Below are 21288 nucleotides of genomic sequence, written 5' to 3'. Positions count from 1 at the left end.
TATGTTGACACAGTAAGTTCTGCTTGTCAGCACTATCAAGTAATTTTGGCAGGTTTATCCATGTGCATCTGCTACCTTTCATAACTGCAGGTTTTTGATTTTGTTTCGGAAGTGTCTTCCAGTAAACTTGTTATCAATATGTTAATGCACATTAGCAATTTGTTTGTACTAACCAGTTCTTTTCTCTTTTGTTAAAATTATAAGACCCTTTTTGTATTTATGAATAGCATTTAATTACTTAAATACTGAGATACGAAGCTAAAGATGTTCTGAGTAACAAAAGTATCAATAGACTATTTGAATTAATGTCAATGATATTTTTTAATTCAGGTTTTTATGGTAATCAAATTTTAAGCAGAAATGTCTATAATTAAGGATTGTATTCTAAATCTATAATATTTGTAGATAGATTTCTGATACACCTGGTTCTAGAAAAAGCTGATAGAATTTTGAAATACTTCTCTAAAAGACACTCATATAAAATAATATACTAAATATCTTCTTCCCCTTAGTAATTCAAGTGATACGTCAGGGCACCTTGTTCGTCAAAACCACTAAGACATCTGTCCCAAGGAAATATGTTGAATTCTAGCAGTGTTTAAAATATCAGTTAGTAAGAATTTTGTTGGTATTTGAATGACATTGAAAGACAACGAAAAATGCTTGTAGCAGAAGACGTTAGTATAGTTACTGAGAAATGTTGAGAGCACTTTAAAAAAAATCTAAAGGTACAAAGCTGATATTTGGAATGGAAAACACAGAGAGCAATTGATATGGAACAAAATATAATGTATTAAATAAGAGTTGGAGGTGACAGAAATAGATGTGGAACAAGGCCAGATAGGAAACATAGGAAGATGACCAATTTGTTCTGCTCAACATTGTTCAGCTAGTGAGTGGTTCAGGCAAAGTTCCTCTGTTATGGTTATCATGTGACAGCAGTAGTGCTGTGCCATTAGACCAGGTTATCCTCATTTCTGGCTGTAAAATGAAGGAGCCACTAAGTGCATTTGAGGCTGTCGTTACTGATTGTCCCTGGGACCAGAAGCACTGTTCAGTCCTTTTGTACAGCAGAACGATGGGGCTTAAGGGAGAGCGATTGTCATCTACTTCTGAGTTCCTCCCGGAATTATTTTTTTCTCTCAGTTCCGTCATGTAAATAGTTTATTTCTTTGGCTTTTGGCCATATGATGATATTGGGATGCATCTTGTAGGGTTAGGAGGATTGATTGTGCCTGAAATAGATCATTGGAAGCATGGATTAGAAATTCTCTTTATTGTGGAGAAGATAGAGAAGCAATTTAATGTTTGGAGACCAGAATGTTAATTAAGGAAGTCTACATTGTAAGTATTTAATAATATCACTGTAACAAACAACGTGAAAGATTTCCCAGAAATTGTTCAGGTTTTGTTAGGTACGCTGTTTTCCTAATGTTCTTTAGAAACAATTCAAAATACATAATTGCAAGTTGTACATTTAAAAAATGCATAGCAATTTGGTACTCTGAAGTTTCTGGCATAGATCAAGTCATTCTTACCAGCTTTACCGATAAATATATCAGAAGTAAGAAGAGTAGGGTATATGTTCTGAATAAAGATAGTTTTAACATGCTGTCTTTTGAGCGTGGCTGTTAATTACCAAGAATTGGTGACTATTAGGTTGAGAAAGCTTTTGCTTTGGGAGTTAGTCTGAGTCCAGATAGCATTATATGCTAATTTTATGAATGATATTTATCTTTGATATTTTATACAGATAAAAAATACAAATCCACACACCAGGCCAATTTGTTTATAAACATGTGTATATATACATAAATACATGCTTATATATAGATAGGTAGGTAGATATTCGTAAGTAACATATTAGCAGGCACAAGTACTTTGTCATCTGTTGCACTAAACAGCTGTTTACTAAGCTGTTTACTAAGTGAAATGGAGGGCAAGGAAGTGGCTACTGTATAATGTTTATAGTTCAACTGAAAATTACGGTTGAGTAATAAAAAGTTGCTGAAGAAGCTATTTTCTTTAAATGTTTAAAGTCCAGGGATATTGGCCCATAGTTAGCTTTCTCCATTACAATACAACTGATATTCAAAACAAATTATGTGTGTACTCACACATATGCATGCACATGCACTGGACTAATGTACAGAATAATTTTTCTCTTGAATTCTGAAACATTTGTGCTGGCTTCTTTAAAGAACTATGACCTAGCTAGGGTTTACTTGTCATAATTCTGTTTCTTACTTAACACTACAATAACTTCAACTGCATAATAGGATATTGTATTTATAAAGTGTTGAATGAATCAAAATGAGTTCAAATATTGAAACATTCAGGAGTAACAAATAAAAAAGTTGCATATTCACGTATGAGTAAAGGAGCTTTCCTGGCTGAGAGACTTAGGTGACTTCTTTTAAATAATTTGTTTTAAATCTAGATTTTGGTGCATCCGAAGATAGTTGGATGCAATAAATCTATTTTGAAACTAATTTTAAAATATGTCTTCATTCTAAATTTGACATTCTGAGCTGCAGCTTCTTGACAGTTTAGTAAATAACTATACATAGTATCAATAGGATTACTGATATTTTGTAAATTATTTCTTAAAGTGCTGAGTAATACTAATTTTTCTTATGTGATGACACAAATGCTGAGAGACTGTGACTTTCTGAAATAAACATATCTAGGTGTTGTAGAACTAACTTAGTCAACTTTTCTCCTCTCCCCCCACTTTTTTAATGTAGTTCTGATGTCATTTGCTATTAATGTGATCAAGCAGTCTGCTTATGACTGTTAAAATGTGAGAATGTGTATCATGGTATCCTAGTAGTCTTTAGTTTATCAGGTACAACCAGTATACTATTTGCTAGCTTTAGTAATTGTAAATGATTTTACAGTTTTTGTTTGAGGTGTTTAATTTGAGTTCTAAATGTCTTAATTTTCAAATTAATTTAAACACATGAACATGATATAGACAGATAAGCCCATTACTGTTTCATGTTTAAAGTGTGATGATTTGAATACTAGTTTATTATTGTCTTGATTTTAAGTAACCAGTTGAATCATAAACAAGCTCTTGACTAACGTTAGTGAAGGTGAAGCAAAGGTGTAAGTTCAGTATACATCTGGTATTTTGAACAAACTAAATTGACATGACTTCCTTTAAAATATTAAAAGTTGCAATGTAAATAATGAATAAATAATTTTGTCATGAAGATTTGGTAAAGGGGTTATCTGTCTTTGCTTTGGAAGGTAAGGCAGAAGGCAAGGTGAAGGGCATGACAATTTCTTTTTGCGATTTCCCTACTTTGATCATCTTCCCTGGTGTAGCTTTTTGCCTAGAGGCTGCTCTTGTGAATTGAATGTAGGAGAAAAAGAGAACTGGAAAATTAATGTTTTCCTGTTCAAAGTGATTTTCAAGGAGAAAATGAGATTGCAGTTTGGATGATGATCATTTCTGTTTCTTAGGTCTGATAAAATAGCTCTTCTGTCCTTAAGATCACTCCAGAGTACTTTCTGTGTGCAGCATGCCAAATGGGAGTAGTCCTGTTTAGTTTGAAGTTACAAAGTGTTATTCGCACCTGAATTTTGTTTGGACTGGGTAGACCACTGTGTTTTCGAAAACATTCTAAGTAGACTGGAGGGAAAACATCATGACAAAACTATCCAGTGATTAGCTTTCAGAGAGAATCTAAGTCTTTCTGGCCTTTATTTTTCTTTTTCCTACTGATTACTTGAGGTAGTGTTACAAATTTGAAAATACTATGCACAAGTGCAAGATACTTGTTCTAGAAATTTAATCAAAACATTATTTCAAACTTGCACAAACACAGGAAATAAAGGCCTTTACAAGCTTTGCTGTTTTGTTCCAAAGTAAACACGCTTCTTTGATTTTACTTTTGTCATAGTAATATATAATGTTATTTAAGGAGAAAGATCTGATCCAGTCCATTACAATAATGTCAGTTTGTGAATTTTAGATACTGAAGGAAGCTCTTTTCTCTTCATCTTCGCTATTTCTTCTCATCTGTCTCACCTCCCAGAATTTGATATTAGTAAGTTTTTCTTGTATAACTGTTGATTGCATTTACCTACTGAAAAGGGAGCACCATATTCTATAAGCATGAAAGAGGGTTGTTTGCTCATATTCCCTCTCTTCAAAACATCATATTTTTATTGCCAGAAGATACCACAAGCTAGATAAATTCTGTATGATCTTCAAGTTGGAGGAATGATAGAAGTAGGTAGAAGAGTTGCTGCCCTCTGCCGGGTGGGCTGAGATTGTTGTGCCTTTCTACTGTGTTGCAAGCACAGTTAAGTACTTGGTTTCACAAAATGCAGCCCTAAGTAGTTTTCACCAATTCTCTTCCCAACTTACTTGTTCACTAAGGTGGAGTGGAAATAAAATTTCAGGAAGGACAGGAAACAGAGCTTTCTAATTCCTGTTTACTCAGCATAAGGTCAGCTAAATGTCCCTTTGCACTTTCTCTCGTGCTATTTAGACTAGTAACTTCCCTTCTATAAGGAAACTTCCTGAATGTCTACATATGGTTAGAGATTCTCCCCACTCCCTTCCTCTCTACCACACCACGCCCCCCCGGGCAGCAACAATAAGTGGAACATGTAGCATGAGAGAATTTACCACTGTATTTTGCAAAGGTTTAGGCAAATCTCCCATTCATTGGAAAAGCAGTGTTTTTAGATGTAAATATAGGTGTAATATACATGCACACACACATATATAAAATCTATATCTGTATATGTATAAACAGTTAATTTTTTCCAGAAAACATTTTTAATAATGCTCAATAACATCTGCTTTAGCGCAACAGTGACAAAATATGATTTCTAGTATTAGAATAATTTGTATTTCTTGTGTATTTAAGGTACATGTCTTTTTCCAGCAACTATGCAAGTTGAAATATGATAGTTTTCCATTCTTGTTTTCTAACAAATAGGCCTGAGTAATGTTTAGACTCTTCAGTTTTTAGGCTATTGTAGCGTTTTATACATTTTCTAACTAGATTTATGTTTCCATGTTTTGTTTCATTACTTATTTAAAAATTATTTGTTTCATTTGGTAGAAGTTGAATAGAGATGTGCAAAAGCATCACTTTTAAGCAGTTGATATTGGAATACTGCACATAATGATAATAAACAGTGTCCCACGATAAAGTTGTCAGATGAATATACTATTTTGTTTGTAGAAATAAGTTTTCACTTCTGTTGCCTTTTTTATTATTATTTATAACTTTTAGAATTAAGAAAAATTGAATGGAGAAATATTGGGAAGAATTTTTATCTGTGCATCTTTAAGCTTGGTCACATCTTTTGTTTGCATTTTCATAAACTTCAATTATATGATTCTGTCTTTTCTTGTAAGTTCCCAGTATCATTTTTAAAATACAGCTAATTGATACCTTCTTTTCCCTCTTTTTTTTATTTGCATACTTTTTGTCTTTTTATTGCATGCTTTTCAGACTCATCCTGGAGATGAAATGTTCACTTATGTTTAGCATATATAACTCTATATTCAAAGCGGCGCCTCCATTGATTGTCTCTTAGTTTAATGCTTCTGTGAATCTCAAATTAGTCATGAAAAATGAAGAAAATACTGTCACATGAAAAGTTTGAAGTTATGTGCCATTTACTATTTAGGAGTTAAGAATTCTTCATTAAAGAAGAGAACAGAAGGGAAAAAATTGTTTTCCTTAGTTGTGAGAACCTCTTTTCATTTAACCCTCTATGTCTTTTTCTACATCTTCCAAATTCTGTGAGAAATAATGTAGAGACTCTATAGACAAATAATTACTCAGAAGTGTCAGTGAAAAGGTTTTCTGAGCACTAGTTGTGGGAGGGGAAAATGTTTTTGATCAAATAGTTAGACTGCTATGTTTTATTCATGCAAGGGGGTTGTATTTCACAGCAGTCTTACTTATCCACTTCCTGCTTTTTTAGTGTTTGGTTTTGCAAAATTTAGAGTTCTTTTGAATTTCCTAGAGCTTAAGTAAAATGCTTACACAAAACCACAAATTCTATTGCACATTGTGATGACATTCATGTGATTCATCAGCCAAGTTGGAATCTTTTGATCAAATTTGCAAATTTTTCTTGAAGTAACAAAGTTAGTGAAAGTAGCGTGTACAGAGCACCCACTGTCAATGGGTTTCAGAGGTGTTGGGGGTTTGGGATTCCTGGCAAGATTTTGGGTGAAGCCTGAGTTTGTGGGCATAATCCCCTTTTCCTGTTTTGTTTAGCCTTGAACTGTTCACCTCGGCTCTACTTCTTTCTGTTCCTGCTTTTTGATCTCCTTTTTACTTAGGCTTCTCATGTGAGTTATCTTCCCTATTCCATTTTGTATGTCAAAGCTTAAAGTTACAAGGGAAGTCCCAATAAACCCCTGTAATCATAAGCTGAATCATGTTCACTTGCTCTATTGGGAATGACTCCTATGCAAACTCACTAGCACAAGGAGTTTTAAGAGGATTTGAACAAATTCAGGGAAAACGGGGTCTTCAGAAATGTTAATAGTTAAAATATAGTAAAGTAAGTAAAAATAGTTAAAAGTTGTGAATTTTAGAAATGTGCAATTAGTCTAAACATGCTGAACTGATTTTCTTTTCTTTTCTTCCCCACACCTGACTTCCTAAAAGTGTGACTTGGGATAGATTTTCACACAAACTGACAGAAGAACACTTCCGACATTAAAACAGTGTTTCTGCAAAATAAGAAAAGCATTATGTTTTTAACATAGCGATTGTTTATTTATACAGTTGGCTTTTATGGCTTAATCTCTAAGTGGATGTTCTGGTGAAATTAACCTTTTCTACGGGGAAGAATTATTGAGAGAGGTGCCATCTAAACAGTCATCCAAAAAGGTTATTTTTGGCAACATTGTAAGCAACTTAGAGCTGACCTTTTAATGGGAAATGTCAGGCAACTTTAGAAAGTGACACTATCTATAATTTAACATGTTTCTGAATTACTCTGTTCTAAAAAAGAACTGTTCTTCAAGACAATTGTCCACTGAAGCTTTTCTTATCTGTGCGCTCAGAGTAGTAAAGGCTTTTTTTTTTGCCTAAAGGCAGCCTGGAATTATGACTACTTACAAAAGTTACTAAAGTGTTTATTACCTTTTATATTTTATTTTTATCTTAAAATACATGAATTGTAAAGTATTATTTTAGATTAAATTAAAATTCTTAATTCTTATCTGGAATTGCAACCTCATTCTACTTGAAACAATGGTGGCTTTATGCTTTTATTGCTGCTGTTTGTTAGCTATCAGCAGACTCAAAAAAAAAAAAAAAAAAAAAAAAAAGAAGAAGAAGACGAAAGAAAAGAAAAAGAAAAAACCCACAAGGAAGGAGTTGCCATATTTCCTTGAATGATTATGTAATTCCTGCATGATAGGAATTCAAAACAACAAGCCAGTGATTTTTGCCTTGATTCTTAGGGATGATGTTTAAATCTTCGCTGCGTCATGACTACTGCTACGTTGTCACTACTAAATCTACAGTATATATGTAGAATAACTAAATCTAGGAATGGGATCTGGAACCTGGAATCTCTAACCTATTTTTTTTAATCTAGTTATTTTTCAGCTTTTTCTTTAACTCTAAACGTTTTTTGTGCTAATGCTTATTTTTATTTGTCCACAAAAAGAAATAAACTTTTATGTATTTATGTATATGTTCTAAATGCCTAATACAGTGTTATGAAGTATGAATTGTAGGTTTTTCCCTTTTTACAAAGTCATTCTTAACATTCTAAAGGGTCTCCTGAGTGTTCCTTTAATCTTAAACTAATGCTCATCTCTTCTAGTAACTCCTAATTTACTCTGACTCTGTTCCTATAAAACAATTTTAAGAGACTTGATTTCTTTTTTTTAATTTAGATTTTACTTAGCTTGTAAAATAAGTAATCATCGTGCTTCACTATGACATTCTTACTGGCGTCTGACTGTGAATTATCATTTATTTTATTTGCATGTTATACAACTTGTGTAAATAACAATTCTTACTTTCAAAGCATTTAGACCATTAAGCAAAAATGGCATGAAACAAATAAATGCTAATTTTGATGCCTGTGTCAAGTGTCAGTGGAGCTCAAATTCTCAGCTCAGTTATGCTTTGTACATATGTTTTTATTCTCACTTGGGATGGTGTTCTTTGACAGAATTTTTGATTTTTGTAACTTAATTGAATAAATTTATTTTCAGATGATATTTAAAATATATTTTTTTTAACTTAGGTATGTTTAGTTTGGCTTACAGAACTGCACCATTAAATTACAAATATCTAAGAACAATGCATAAATATGCAAGCTTCTACTCTCTGGATCTACTGAACGTTAGGTCATCTCAGTATTCCGTGACTTTCTTCTACTGACATGACTATGATCTTTTCTCTTTTCTTTTGATCTTTTTCTATTTAGTTCTTTCACATTTTTTCTATTTCTTTTGTATTAAGCTAGAAATTCACCCTTTATTTAGCATTCAATTAAGTATTAGAAAAGCAGTGTTGATTTGAAAATTTTTATCTGAAAAATTTAACTGATTTACAAGCATGTACTTGTGTTTCAGTTCCAGTAACATGTTTTTCTCATGTTCAGTAACATCTTCTATCTCATAGGCAAGTATATCAACTTCTTGAACTGCAAGTTTGTAGTGTGTTGATTGGGGTCAAAGGCGTAGAACTGTTTTCTACCTTAATAAAAAGTTTGCTTATGCTGAAGGAAGCAGTTCTCCAGAAAGGAATTGTAATTAATAGCCTTTCTCCCTGAGTGCAAGGAGCTGTTATTACCATTAATGATTGCAACAACAGTTGTTTGAAGGTGATTTGAAACAGTGTTTAAAGGAAGAGAGCTCAAAAAAAGAACTTTAAATATCCAGATGCTCTGTTGCTATATGATGAGTCATAATTATTAGCATCCTTTTAAGAGTAAAGAAAACTCCTATGCATAAACATTGTTATTTGAATGAGTGTGTCCCTTGTTGCTTTTTTCCCCCCCAAATGTTTCTAATATGTTAAGCACTGATAGAACATGATATAGAGCAGCATATGATAAGCCATCTCATAGATAGTTGTGAGATGTTTTATTGACTTTACAGCTGTCAACAGAAGATGCTTCAGAAACCTTAAGTCTAATATATTAAACTACTGTGTTCTTTGTCGTCTCTTAAAGAAACGTTATCTGTTGAATAATATTCAGAGCTTTTCTTATGCAGAGACTCTAATACAGTATTTTACTTTGTGAGGAAGATTTATTAGATATATTAATGAACTAACATGTGGCTCACTAGTGTTACTACTATTTACTATGTGACCTTGCCACTAATTGCACATTTGTAAATGGTTAATAAATGATTACTGTATTAAATGATTGTTGGGGTCCAGCCTGTTAAAGGATGGCTTATAACCAAATATAATACCATCTACCTGATGTGCCTAGTAACCATTTCAGATGCATAATATTTGAGTCTGTTGAATGTCTGTAACATATGCTATGACTTTGGAATTTTCTTTAAACTATTTATAAATACATGTTTTAAAGTATTATAAGTGTAACAATCTGACCTAATATTTTGTCTTTTCAAATGATTCAATTATTTGTGTATTCTGTGTAGGCTTATATTACTTCTTTGTGTAATTTAAAAGAAAAAAAAATCAAAATAGTGAAACCACTCAGAGTAACAGAAAGGGCTTTTCTTAAAACTCGCAAAGCCCCTAGTAGCAGATAGCTATGCCCTCGTGGACCAAAGCAGGACAAGAAGGTGAAGGAAACAGGTCAAGGTGAGAAAAAGTAGGATTTTTAACATTGAAAACAAAAGTGAAGGTATGGTGTGTTCATGAATGGTAATCCAAGATGATAGGATACCCACTAACTTTCCGTGGAAGAACAGTTCTGCCAATAAAATCTTAAAGTCTTCAAGATTTTATTGGCAGAACTTCAGGCTGGATTCTGCATTTCAGTAATAAGGGTCCCAGGTTGGTGGCTCCTGCTACTTTTGAATGCTAGTAAATGAAGCTATACCTGTGACATCCAGGTAATAGAATTGACCTGAATTATCAGCAGAGCTTATTGAAGCTCCTGCAAACAGTCTTACCTCCTTTGTTTAAAGAGGAACACTCTCTTCTGACATGGTTTCACAAAGCAAAAATAAAACCTGTTTTTTTTTTCTTTTTAGACAAGGGAGAAGTGACCTCCTGTGCACCATTTAAAACAAGTTTAAAGCAGAATATTGTAAATGATACAATTTGTATGAAAAAAATCAATTTTTAGAGAGATTTGGAAGCTTTCCTGACATTTCAGTTGCATAGTAGCCCTATAACTTTTACTGATATAACTAAATGTTTCAAAATATACCTCAGTGGGAAGTATAGAGGAAGGGGAATAATTTGAAAGAACAGATATAAGGAGAGTATCTTTTTATGAATATAAATGTGAGATGGATGCAAAAAACAGCCCTAACTGGAAAGACCATGTTTCATACAGCCTGGAAATTGTGTTTGCCCTTTCACACATATGTTTATAGTTGTGCTTTACAATTATCCTGAACTTAACTAATAAGCTCTGTCTTTCTCCTTCCTGTGTCCTTCTTTCTGGTGTATGAGGTCCCAGTTTATAATGAAGACTGAGTCCCTGATGTTATGATCTTGTAGTTTGTGCTATTAAATATCATAGTTCATTGCTACATTTCTTCAAATTCATCCCGTTCTTCCTATACAGTGATTTAATCTCCTGTGTATTGATGATGTCTTGCAAATATTATTAGTGTGTTCCAGCTTCAATATTCCTGATGAATTTGGTGTCCAGACTGGTCCTTTTGGAACTCCATTAGTAACCTTTCTTCAGCTGATTTCTCTGTTTACTACTATCACTTATTTCCCCTTTTATCTGCTGCCTCCTGATATTGGTACATTCCCATTGCTGTCTGGTATTTGATTATCTGATGTTTCTTTGTCTCTGATTGTACCCGTGTTTACCTAATTTTTCCCCTTTGTATATGACGACTGATTATGGAGGCTACATTAATTTCTCCTATTTTTTCCTGGTATTTTTCATTTAATTCTTTTATCAGCCTTGTTAGACTTTCCTAGACATTTGTTGTCCAAGGTACTCTTGTAAAACATGTTAGTTTTCTTGAATGTTTCAGTGGCTGAACATTCTAGCTCCTTCCTTATAGTAACATTTCTTAAGGTACCTGTCAATCTTTATTACAGAAAAGGAGAATTATCTAGCAAATCCCATAGGCTTTTTTCTCACTATCTTTTCCCTGTTTGGAGCAATCTTTACTAAATTCACTCTGTACTGAATCAATTTCAGCTGTCATAATATAAAAGGAAAATGTTTTTCTTGCTCATGTAAGTATCCTTTCCAAAATCTGTTAGGAGTTAACAAGAAAAAGCTTTCTTTTTACTTAATTTTCCAACTGTGTATGTACTTGTATATCTTATGTATGATTTCTGAACTATTCTACTTAAATCCAAATGTGCAGCAATAACTGTAATGCATAATCCATAATTCTGACAGTATGCAAATGCCTATGGCATCCCCTCTTCTAAGAGGAAGAAATCGTATCTCTTCTGTCTTTTTTACAGGATTGCAATCTCAGGCACCTGGTGTATGAGATAGTTGCTCTTTTTTTGTTTGTCTCTGAGCCTCTTAGATAATAACATATATGAGTATGCAAAGTGTGATACAGTGCATATTTTTTTCACTTGTGCATTAATTTAAGATTCACTAGTACAGTGAGCTTTACCATACATGAGATAATTCAGTACTTCCAACAGAGAAAATTCTGTCTACTTACAAAATTTGATCTGACATGGAATTGCATATAGTTGATTTTTAGAGTTGCTTGTAATTATAACATAATTTTAGCCTGTGGGCTTTTTCCCTTCCTTTCTTCCCCTTCCTTCTTCCAAGTGAAGCTAGTTGCTATGGATGGGCTTTGGATTGCTGCTGTTTGCTGTTTCCCACAAGTTCAGTTGCTGTTTCCCACAAGTTCAGTTGCACGTATACAGCCTTCCCTAACCTTGAAGCTGATCAACTAGTTAATAACAAATATTCTTAAATTAAATTTTCTGACTAGTGCCACAGTTAGCAAATGATTGTCTTGTATCTCAGTGGTTACCCAGCAGTCTTCAACTCATGTTTAGACTGTAAGTGCTTGACTTGAGAGTAGCCTTATCTCTTTTCTGTCTCCTTTCCAGTTCTATCTCTCTCCCTTATGAAAAGGTGGCTGAGATAGCTTCAGGTTTTGTGACAGACTGTGCCCTGGATAAAGCCCCAGATTGGAGAATATTTGCTGCTGCCTGATCATTTTCAAATCTTCTTTAGGAAGAAGATGGCAGAATGGATTTTTATGTGTGTATCCCTTTAGTTTTTTTATTAACTATTCTTGTGTCACTATTTGTCATGCATATTAATCATGCTGTAAGAATGTAAAGCCAGGTCCTACGCTGTTGTTTACTGAGAGCATTTGAGGCACTACTTTTGGTAATTCTGTGGGTGTAAAGTACTATCAGTAAATTACCTGGCCTTTTTTTCTTCTTATTGAACAATTATTTTCACTGTACTTATTTTTTTGGTTTCATTTTAGAAGTAAAGAACTATTTGGCATTGAAATGGAAAAAATACTGTCCTCTAACGGTAGTTATTCAAACAGTAGGTAAAGATTTTGTCCTGTATGAACAGATTAAATGTTTCACCTCTTTTCGACTGAATTATTTATCTGTAGTTCTGGCACCTACAAGTTGCTTCACTTAGGCCATATTTCCTCACCACAAAACTGGAGCAAGAGTCTGGCTTGATATATGCCAATTGGATATTATTTTAGTCTCATTGTTTTAAAAAGCGCAATGAGTTTGGATGAGAGACAATATTTTGTTTGCTACAAGGCTTAATTTCAGTGGCAGTGTTTTTACTTTAGCAGTATATTCTATGTCAGTAATTATTAGTGAACATACACAAAATCACTGTTTCTGTTTCAGAGAAATCCTTTAGATTTCTTGGCTGTTGTGGCCACAGTAAATGGAGATGCTGGGCAACGGTACCCAGACTTCTGTTTATGACAGTTATTACTTGTATTATTTTCTACCTCCGCTTTATCTCATTCTCCCATAATATTATGAGATAGACTTGCTCTTTTTTTTTTTTTTTTTTAAGACAATGGCTTCTTTAAATGGTTTGTTTTTACTGTCTTGTACTTTATGGGGTCCAGACTGCAAAGCTTGGATCCTCCGATCCATTTATGCAGTAGCTTTCCTGTCTTCATCTGTTTGCAGTCTTTGCCTCTTTGTAGGTCTTTAATCAGGTGATTTGAAGTTAGCACTTCCCTCACATGCTGATCTAGCTAGCTGAGTGAGTTCTTAGGTCAATGTCAGCCTTCCTTTGCTGTGGGACACAGCACCTTTCTGCTGTGAACACAGGACATAGAAGCCTAAAGGTAACTTGTCAATGTTGGGCTCTTACACAGCAGGCCAATGAGCCAGTTAAATTAGGTCATTTTAATAGCTCAAGCATATAATGAATGGCCTTGTAAATCCTATTGCTGACATCTTTTTTTCCACTTGCTTGTTTTTGTGAATTGATGATCATCTTGGGTGTAGCTACTTAATCCTATGTTTTACAAGTGTTAGAACCATTTGTTCCTGGAATCAGTAACTAGAATAGAAAGTGGATGCATCAGCTTTTTTAGATGCATTTAGCAACTGGACTGATGGGCAGATTTTTATCTAAAACATGATGTTAACAAAATATAATTACCCATAAATGTTGTCAGTGAGTGCTCAGTCAATTGTAATGTCTACAGATAATTCCCTTAGTAGAGTAATGGGTGTAAAAATAACTATCAGGATTCCTGTCAGAACATTAGACTAGGGTTTTTTTAAGCATTTAACTAGGTGGTTTACTGTCTTGAATTTGAGATGGAGAGATAACATTAGATTGATATAAACAGTAAGCTTGGCATATTATAAAAGTATGTATTTATTGAAAGAACAATTAAGGATGATTCAAATTACTCAGTAAGCAGCTTCTTGCTTAAAAAAGCTCCAACGAGTAGATGAAAGAAGTGAACATTATAATACAGAGATGAATATATTTCATTTATATCCAGCAGAGCCATACTGTAGCTTGTTCCCTGGAACTCTGAAACAGAAATAATCTAAACCATGGGAACAATTAATATATTTCTTTTGGTCTAGGCTGTAGCTACTATCTCCATTTAGGAAAAAGCAGGGTAAATGCCATTTATCTCTTCTCCACAGTTTGCAAGCAGATATTGAATATTCAGTAACTGGTCAGGATATTCTATTTAAGTGGTTATAATGTCAAGTCTTAAGCCTATAAAACGTGAACATTTTAATATGTATTTTAAGTAGCTATTAAGTCTGTGTGAAAAGGAAATTCTAATTGCAAAGTAGAATGAGTTTTAAACTGAAGAATATAATATTATCAACTAGAATTCTGAAATATTGTTCAAATAATATGGAACTACTTCTGTAGTCTGTGTACAATTAGATATTGTTTTATATTTGTGTTATATTTTCTTTTTCTTCTAAGCTTTTTCAACGAGCTACAGGGGGGAAAAATCACCTTTGGCCTAGTAAACTTCTGAACACTTGCTAAAATAAAAAGTGCTACAATTTATAGCAAGAGATAAAACAAATATATGAAAAGTCAATGTCTTTTTCATGGACATTTCAAGAACAAGAATAACACAAGAGAACAATCCCTTTTTTGTTCCCAAGAAGATACCTAATGAATCCTACTTTATTTAATACTATCCAAAATTAACTGAAAAGATTAAAAAGAAAGAGGAATTAAAGTAACTTCCACTAGGACTTAGTACCAGTTCCTATACTGTAATATTCTTTACCATGGGTTTAGAAAAATTTACCGTGTGTTTCCTTCTTATGTACATTTTATCTCTTTGTATTTTATATTTAAAAAAAATCCATTAAATGGGAGGGAAAAAAGCTGAAATTTATGGTTATTCTAGTTCTGCCTGCATCTGTGCTGTCATTCATGTTGTGATTGGCAGCATTCCAGTGCCAAGCTGCCAAGGAAGTAACACTTGCTATTTTGAAGTTTTTTAGATTTTTTTTATTTCATTTTATTTTACTGTGTGACCATGTTCCCCAGATTTCCTACCTTTTAAATGATTGCTTTCAACTTTACTGAGGGTGCAAGTGCAAGCAGAATTGTTGCTGTACAGGTTTAAGAGAACTTAACAGCTGAAACCTACTAGGATCTGGACGAAAGGCTCAGGGATTATAAGGCGTTTACTGTATGTGATCGTTATATGCACCATTGTGGCAGATTGATGTCCCATGCCAAACTTCCATAGTAATTTTTTGTGTGTACGTGATCGTTATTCTCGCTTTGGATTGGGATGCTGGAGTGAGATCAACTTGTTTTCCTTGTGCTGTTAGTAGTAACTCCTCTTGCAGGTGCTAGAACAGAGAGAGAACGAGAGCAAGCACGCGTGCAGGAGACTGAGCTCTGTTTAAAGCAATGCTGGCATTTTACACTGTGTTTATTCAGAGTTCTGCTTCCATTAGCTTCAGCTTTAGTTGGCATTGCTTAGCAATCCTGTGCAGCCAAATCCAGATTTATATCAGGCACAGAAAAATGAAATGAAGTGACCATGGTGAAGAAGTTTGTCTTGATAGGAAAGTTGTTTAAACCACACATTTTAACCATTCTCTGGAATCTCTTCTCTTTCTTCTGATCTAAACAGTAGGTGTAATGTCCATAATCCAGTGGATAGAAAATGTTCAGGCTTCTGTGGGCCTAGCTGGACTTTTGATGTAGTCGTATAAGCAGGTAATAGTTCAGTGAGTGGAGACTATTCTGCTGCTTGGCAGTCAGGCTGCACTGTGCAGAAACTGGTGCCAGCAGCATGAAAATGTAGAACACCATGAAATTACATGGAACTGAGATATTGTTCAGAATATAGGAAGCCTAGTAGGAAGTCAGTAGGTGGACTGAAATATATAGACATAAGGAATTTTTGGACTATGTCATTGGAATAGTCTAGGTGCTTGAAGTTTTGCTATTACATATGTAGTAGCATATGTATGTATGCAGTTTGCATACTGCAAAATGGGCAGACTGAGTGTATCTCTCACCTCAGCATGTATTTTATGTTGCAGATGCAGATGACCATGGCAACGTGGATTCAGCACATGCATACATAAATATTTAAAGATTTTTGAGTATGGATGGTAGCTTCACTTGGACAGCATGCCCAACATTATAGATCCAAGAACTGGATGTAGCTAAGTCTCTTCTCTCTCTCTCTCTCTCTCTCTTTTAAACCCTCCTGTATTAAGGTGTCTACTATCCCTTCATTCAAGACTGTAGTCTCAACAATCTCTTTGCAGCACCTTTAAGAGGAAAGATGTTTTTCTGCCCTCCCTTTTGCTGAAATCAGGGATAAAATAAAGTGGTATATTGGATACCATTTCGGTTTGTAGAAAATCTGTTAAGGGATATTCTGCTGTGATGAGGTTTTTCTGTTATGTAGCCAGCTATTTTCCCCCCTTTTTTTCTGTCTCTGATTCTTCCTAGAGGTATTTTTCATCTTTGTGCAAATGTAAGGGTTTAATTCTGTCCTTCAGCACACACGCCAAGATATCTTTGTCTTTATATCCATCTACTGTAGATAAAGAAAAATTTCCTGATACATTCTCAGTCTGTCATTCTCTTTAAAGTGGAGGGAGTGGCAGTGGCAGAAGGTTTAAATGGTAGAATTTTCTGTCTGAGAGGGCCGTTAAAACCATATCTACTTTTAGAGCCTATGACTGCTAAGAGATACCACTGGCCAGGCTGAACTGTTTGACTGAAGTGAGTATCACTCCTGGTGAGAACAGTGCTGATACTAGGAAGGTATTGCTGTTGTGAAAGCAACAACTTTCCTCTTTATTCTACGGATTATTACATTCCTGCCATGCTTTCCCAGGGTCAACTTTTCCTTTGTGCCTGTAGTTCTAAAGTGGTTCCACTGCCATAACCCACTGCAGAGGCATGGGAAGCAGAAATAATTTCAGTATTAGAGCAAAGTGCATGTTTTCCATATGTCTGGCATGGGATGTATTGGTCATTTCCTTTTCATCAGTTCCAATTACTTTGGGCTACCTGCTCAAGGTGGAAGAGTTGGTGAAAAAGCCAGGCTGCATTAAGGTCCACTTAGCTTCTATTATGGCCTTATCTGTCGGTCTGGTCATTTTTTATGTCATCGTAATTTTCAGAGCTCTCAAAGGAATAATTAAAATGTCTTTGTGTTAGGGATCTAGCATACTATATAGACTTAACCTAACTTTACATATTCTTATGGGTTTCCCTCTTTGAACCCACTCAGTTCTTTGCCCTTCCATGAAGGTGGATTTTTTTTCAAAGATAGTGTTTTTAAAAACACATGCAACACTACTTCTACTGATGTCTGGGTTTTACTTTATTCAGGAGATGAACTTCACTTTTTAGCTCATACTCCCAAGATGGAGTCTGTTACTCTGCGTTCTCTCAAGGGTTTTATCTTTAGATTATTATTATTATTATTAAACCTTTTGGAGATCTAGGCAGTTCATATCCATCTCTGAATGAAGCAGAGGTCTGGCCTTTTTTCAAAGAACGTTGCCTTGATGCAATTTATTATCATTTTTTGTTGAATTTTTTTTTAAGGCTTATAAGGTGGAACCTTTCATTGTGATCATGATGCAGTCTGTCAGAGCCTAAGCTAACTCCAGTAGCATTGTGAGAAGTTCTTGTCTCAATCTATGGTTTCCAGCTCTGAGGAACTCCATCCCTCCACTTGCCAGATGCTATGCCATCTCTCTCCCTGAAGGGCCCCAATTGTAAGGTGTTTGGTAGAACAGTGGCCACTGTTACTGTTTGAAGAATTCCAAGACTGTCCTCTGCATAAATTAAGACAGGGCAAAATTTCTTGGAAACATCTGTAGTGTAAGTACATGTATATGGGCTGTCACTTAAAAATTATTATGAATAATTATCATGCAGGTACTCATACTCCATGTAGTTGTATGCTCTTTTCTCATCCTTTACCTCCTCAACACTGGTTTGTGTATCTACTGAGAAGGACTAAAGTAGTGCTGGATATGCTTTTCCTTACATGCCTATGCTCTGAGTCTGACAGGTACAGGATAAAGCATTCCATATTACAGGGTATGACAAAGGGAAAAGTTCTTTTGATTTCAAATGATGGGATGTACATACATGATGATCATATATTTAAGAGAGCTCCAGTTACTGCTAAGTAATCTTTATTCCATAATTAAGGTATTGTAACCAAACCTTAAGAACATTTTTTCCCTTCCTGGAATTTGCTGACACGTTGATTACACCTCAGCCATCTCCTGGAATAAGCAACACAGGCATCTGTTCCAGGGATAAACAGACTCCTTCAAAGCACAGTTTTGATTCATTACTGGAGCAGGGTCATTATGTGCATTGGATGGAAACTGGAGACTTTTCAAAAGTTATGTTTATGTAATTAAAGACTAGCATAATACATATGCACAAAAGTGTAATTTAGGCAAAATGCAAATTATTGTATTTTCTTATTTTCTTTAAATGTCTTGATGCTGCAGTTATTGTTTGGTAGTTACCTTTTTTTATTTAATTAACAGAGACATTATAGATGCTATATATCTTGTGACATTTTTAATCAGCCTTACAGGAAAGATACTTAAAGGAAAAAACTTGATACCTAACTTCATCTGGACATCCAGTCTTACTTTATGATCCTTCAAAAAATCTGATCCTGCCAATACATTTGTAATTTTTCCTTATGCTTAGCGTATACATCTTTGAAAAAGACTACACCGTGCATGAAAACGTAGCTCAGAGTGTGAATAGGTCAGCACTGGAGTTAAAAGTTTTGGGACCCGTATCTTCTCTGATCTTCTCTTGGCTGTTTGATCTTCTCTTGGCTGTTTTTCTTTTGTTCAAGACCAGAATATTGTAAGAACTGAAATATGCTGCCATATATGCTAGCAACTAACAAGAAAGTAGCTGCTGTTTGGGCAGTGCAAAAGTATGATCCAACATTGACAGGCTGGACTGAATCTTCTGCTAGCTTGATGATTGCTGTGTAGCCAAAGGCTTGCCTTATAGCTGGAGATTTCTCTTTTATCTATAATTTAGTAGGTCTAAGGATGTTTGTCTCCTCTGGGCCCCAGGCTGATTTTCCAGAGTTACTGGATTTTCAAATTGCTTTTCCAAGTTCTTTGGTCTGCTTCACCATTCTGTTCTGTTTTGTTCTTGCCAAAGGCAATCCTGGCCTTTTGCTCTCCTGCTCCTGACAGGTTGCCAGCTCAGCTTTTTGGTACAGCTGGATAGTAAACCAGGTCAGGGGACTGATCTGACTGAAAAATACTTCCTTAGTGCTGACTTCCTATTTTGGGATGCCAGCTGTATGTTAACTTTCATATTTTCTCTTCTAAACCGTGTTGCAGCCCAGTACTATAAAACTTGAGTTACTCACAACACAATCTTTTAGATAAGTATTTTAAAAGAAACAAACAGAAAAAGACAACTAAAATTCTTGCTTTGAGGCAATAGTGTAGGTACTGTTTGAGTTATTGATGTATCACAAGAATGGATATCTTTTCATTCAACTTACGCTTTTTTCTTTTCAATTTAGCCTTGTATTAGTTTTAAGAAAGTGAATGTCAAATAAAAGCAATTCTTCCACTGTACTGCATACTGCTAAGCAGCGAGTTGCTTTAACTGATTTTTTTTTTCTGTTCGATATACTAGAAAAAAAAATAACTCAGCTTTTTCTTTTTTTTGGCAATATCTATTTTAGATTACTTGACATAAATTTTCTTTCATATTATATATTTATATGTATGTATAAACAAGACATACGTATTGTCCTTCTTGATCTATATAAATTGGTCATTTTTATACCATATACAAATGCTGACATTTTTACCATGTTTTTACCAGAAAGTGTAAAAATTAAAAAAAAAAAAAAAAAAAAACTGAGGTAAAGGGTAAAAATCAGTGAGTTCACATGAATTTCAATGTTTAATAAAGCTTCTACCAGCTTGATTTATAACAGAAAAAATAATTCTTTGTACATAATGTTTGACTGCCATAAAATGCTCAGTAGATGAAATAAATGCATGAAGAGAATAGTGCTACTCCACTTTTAGAAAACATAAAATTAGCATATTATAGAAGAAAAGTTAGATTTTCAGTTTATAGTAGACTGTGGGAACAGGAGATCTTTGGGAGTAAGAAGATCTGTAATTTAGAGAAGTTCTTGTAAACGTAAATTTTTAATGATTTTGTTATTATTTTATCTTTTATTTGGATTCTTGAATAGTAATATTAAAAGAAATCTTAATTATACCAGTGAAATCATATTCTCCTTATGTTTTTTTAACATAGCATAAGAAAAAGAGTGTTCATGAAAGAAAAGGCGAGTGTATTAAGACAAAACTTGAGTTGCTTTTTCTATTGATGTTGCTACTCTTTGTCTAAGGATTTTAAATTTAATTCTTGCAAGCCGGAAGATTATCTTGAAGTAACCAGTTGGTGGAGAAGATTCTCCCAGGAATTTTCTGGATATAAATGCGACATTAAAGGTTTTAGCTTGCCCAGTGGAATTTATTAACTGTAGCATAACACAGCATATGAAGAAGAAATGGAAACTCATCTTTTATCTACTTGTTCTTTACATTTTATTGATAGTGATGAGAATAAGAAAAATGTTTTTATTTTTTTAACTACCTGACTAGAACAAGGGGATCATTATATTATACTGCCTTAGCACATATATTACTCTAGATATTAGAGATTAGTAAATTCCCTGGTCTGGATGGCATTGCTCCCTACATAATATTATCAAGAGCTCTGTTTATCTGAAGTTTGAATACTGCTGGAAGAGGATTTCTAGCTTTTATTTTAGATGTTTTTCTATATTGTAATTCATTGTGTTGCTGAAACTTTCCCTAACGTCAATCTTAATATTCCTTTGCTTACTTTCATTCTGTTAAGTACACTTACTTAGTTTAATAAAAATGAATTGAAAAAGATTTGGATAATTTACTGCTGTAGTTCCTTATCTATTAGTCCCCATCAGGCAAGTCATATACATGCAATTTATCTATTAACCTTGCATGCTGGAGGAAATGAAGGGAAGAGGAGATTAAAATCTTCCTGGTAAAGCTTCCTCAGTTTTATTGTTGTCCTTTGATCTCTTAGTCTTCTCTGAACTGGGTAAAATATTAAAAAGTAATAGAC

At 34.2% G+C, this 21288-nt stretch overlaps 1 protein-coding gene across 6 annotated transcripts in view; it reads left to right on the top strand.

The window, feature by feature from the left end:
• The window catches only part of CPEB3 (cytoplasmic polyadenylation element binding protein 3), a 91948-nt gene that overhangs the window by 5554 nt on the left and 65106 nt on the right, over positions 1 to 21288 (top strand). Inside the window, exon 1 of one of the 6 annotated variants that reach the window (XM_062580072.1) lies at positions 1197 to 1344. The exons of the other annotated variants lie outside the window; for them this stretch is intronic. Coding sequence (XP_062436056.1) covers positions 1321 to 1344 — 24 coding nt within the window. The 5' untranslated portion in view covers positions 1197 to 1320. Of the gene's footprint in view, positions 1 to 1196; positions 1345 to 21288 lie in introns of those variants that run through there. 6 annotated transcript variants of the gene reach the window in all.

The sequence above is a fragment of the Rhea pennata genome, chromosome 7 (genome assembly GCF_028389875.1).
Source record: "Rhea pennata isolate bPtePen1 chromosome 7, bPtePen1.pri, whole genome shotgun sequence".
Taxonomy (NCBI): domain Eukaryota; kingdom Metazoa; phylum Chordata; class Aves; order Rheiformes; family Rheidae; genus Rhea; species Rhea pennata.
The sequence above is the reverse complement of the archived record's forward strand: the minus strand, read 5'-3'. Positions and strand labels throughout refer to the sequence as shown.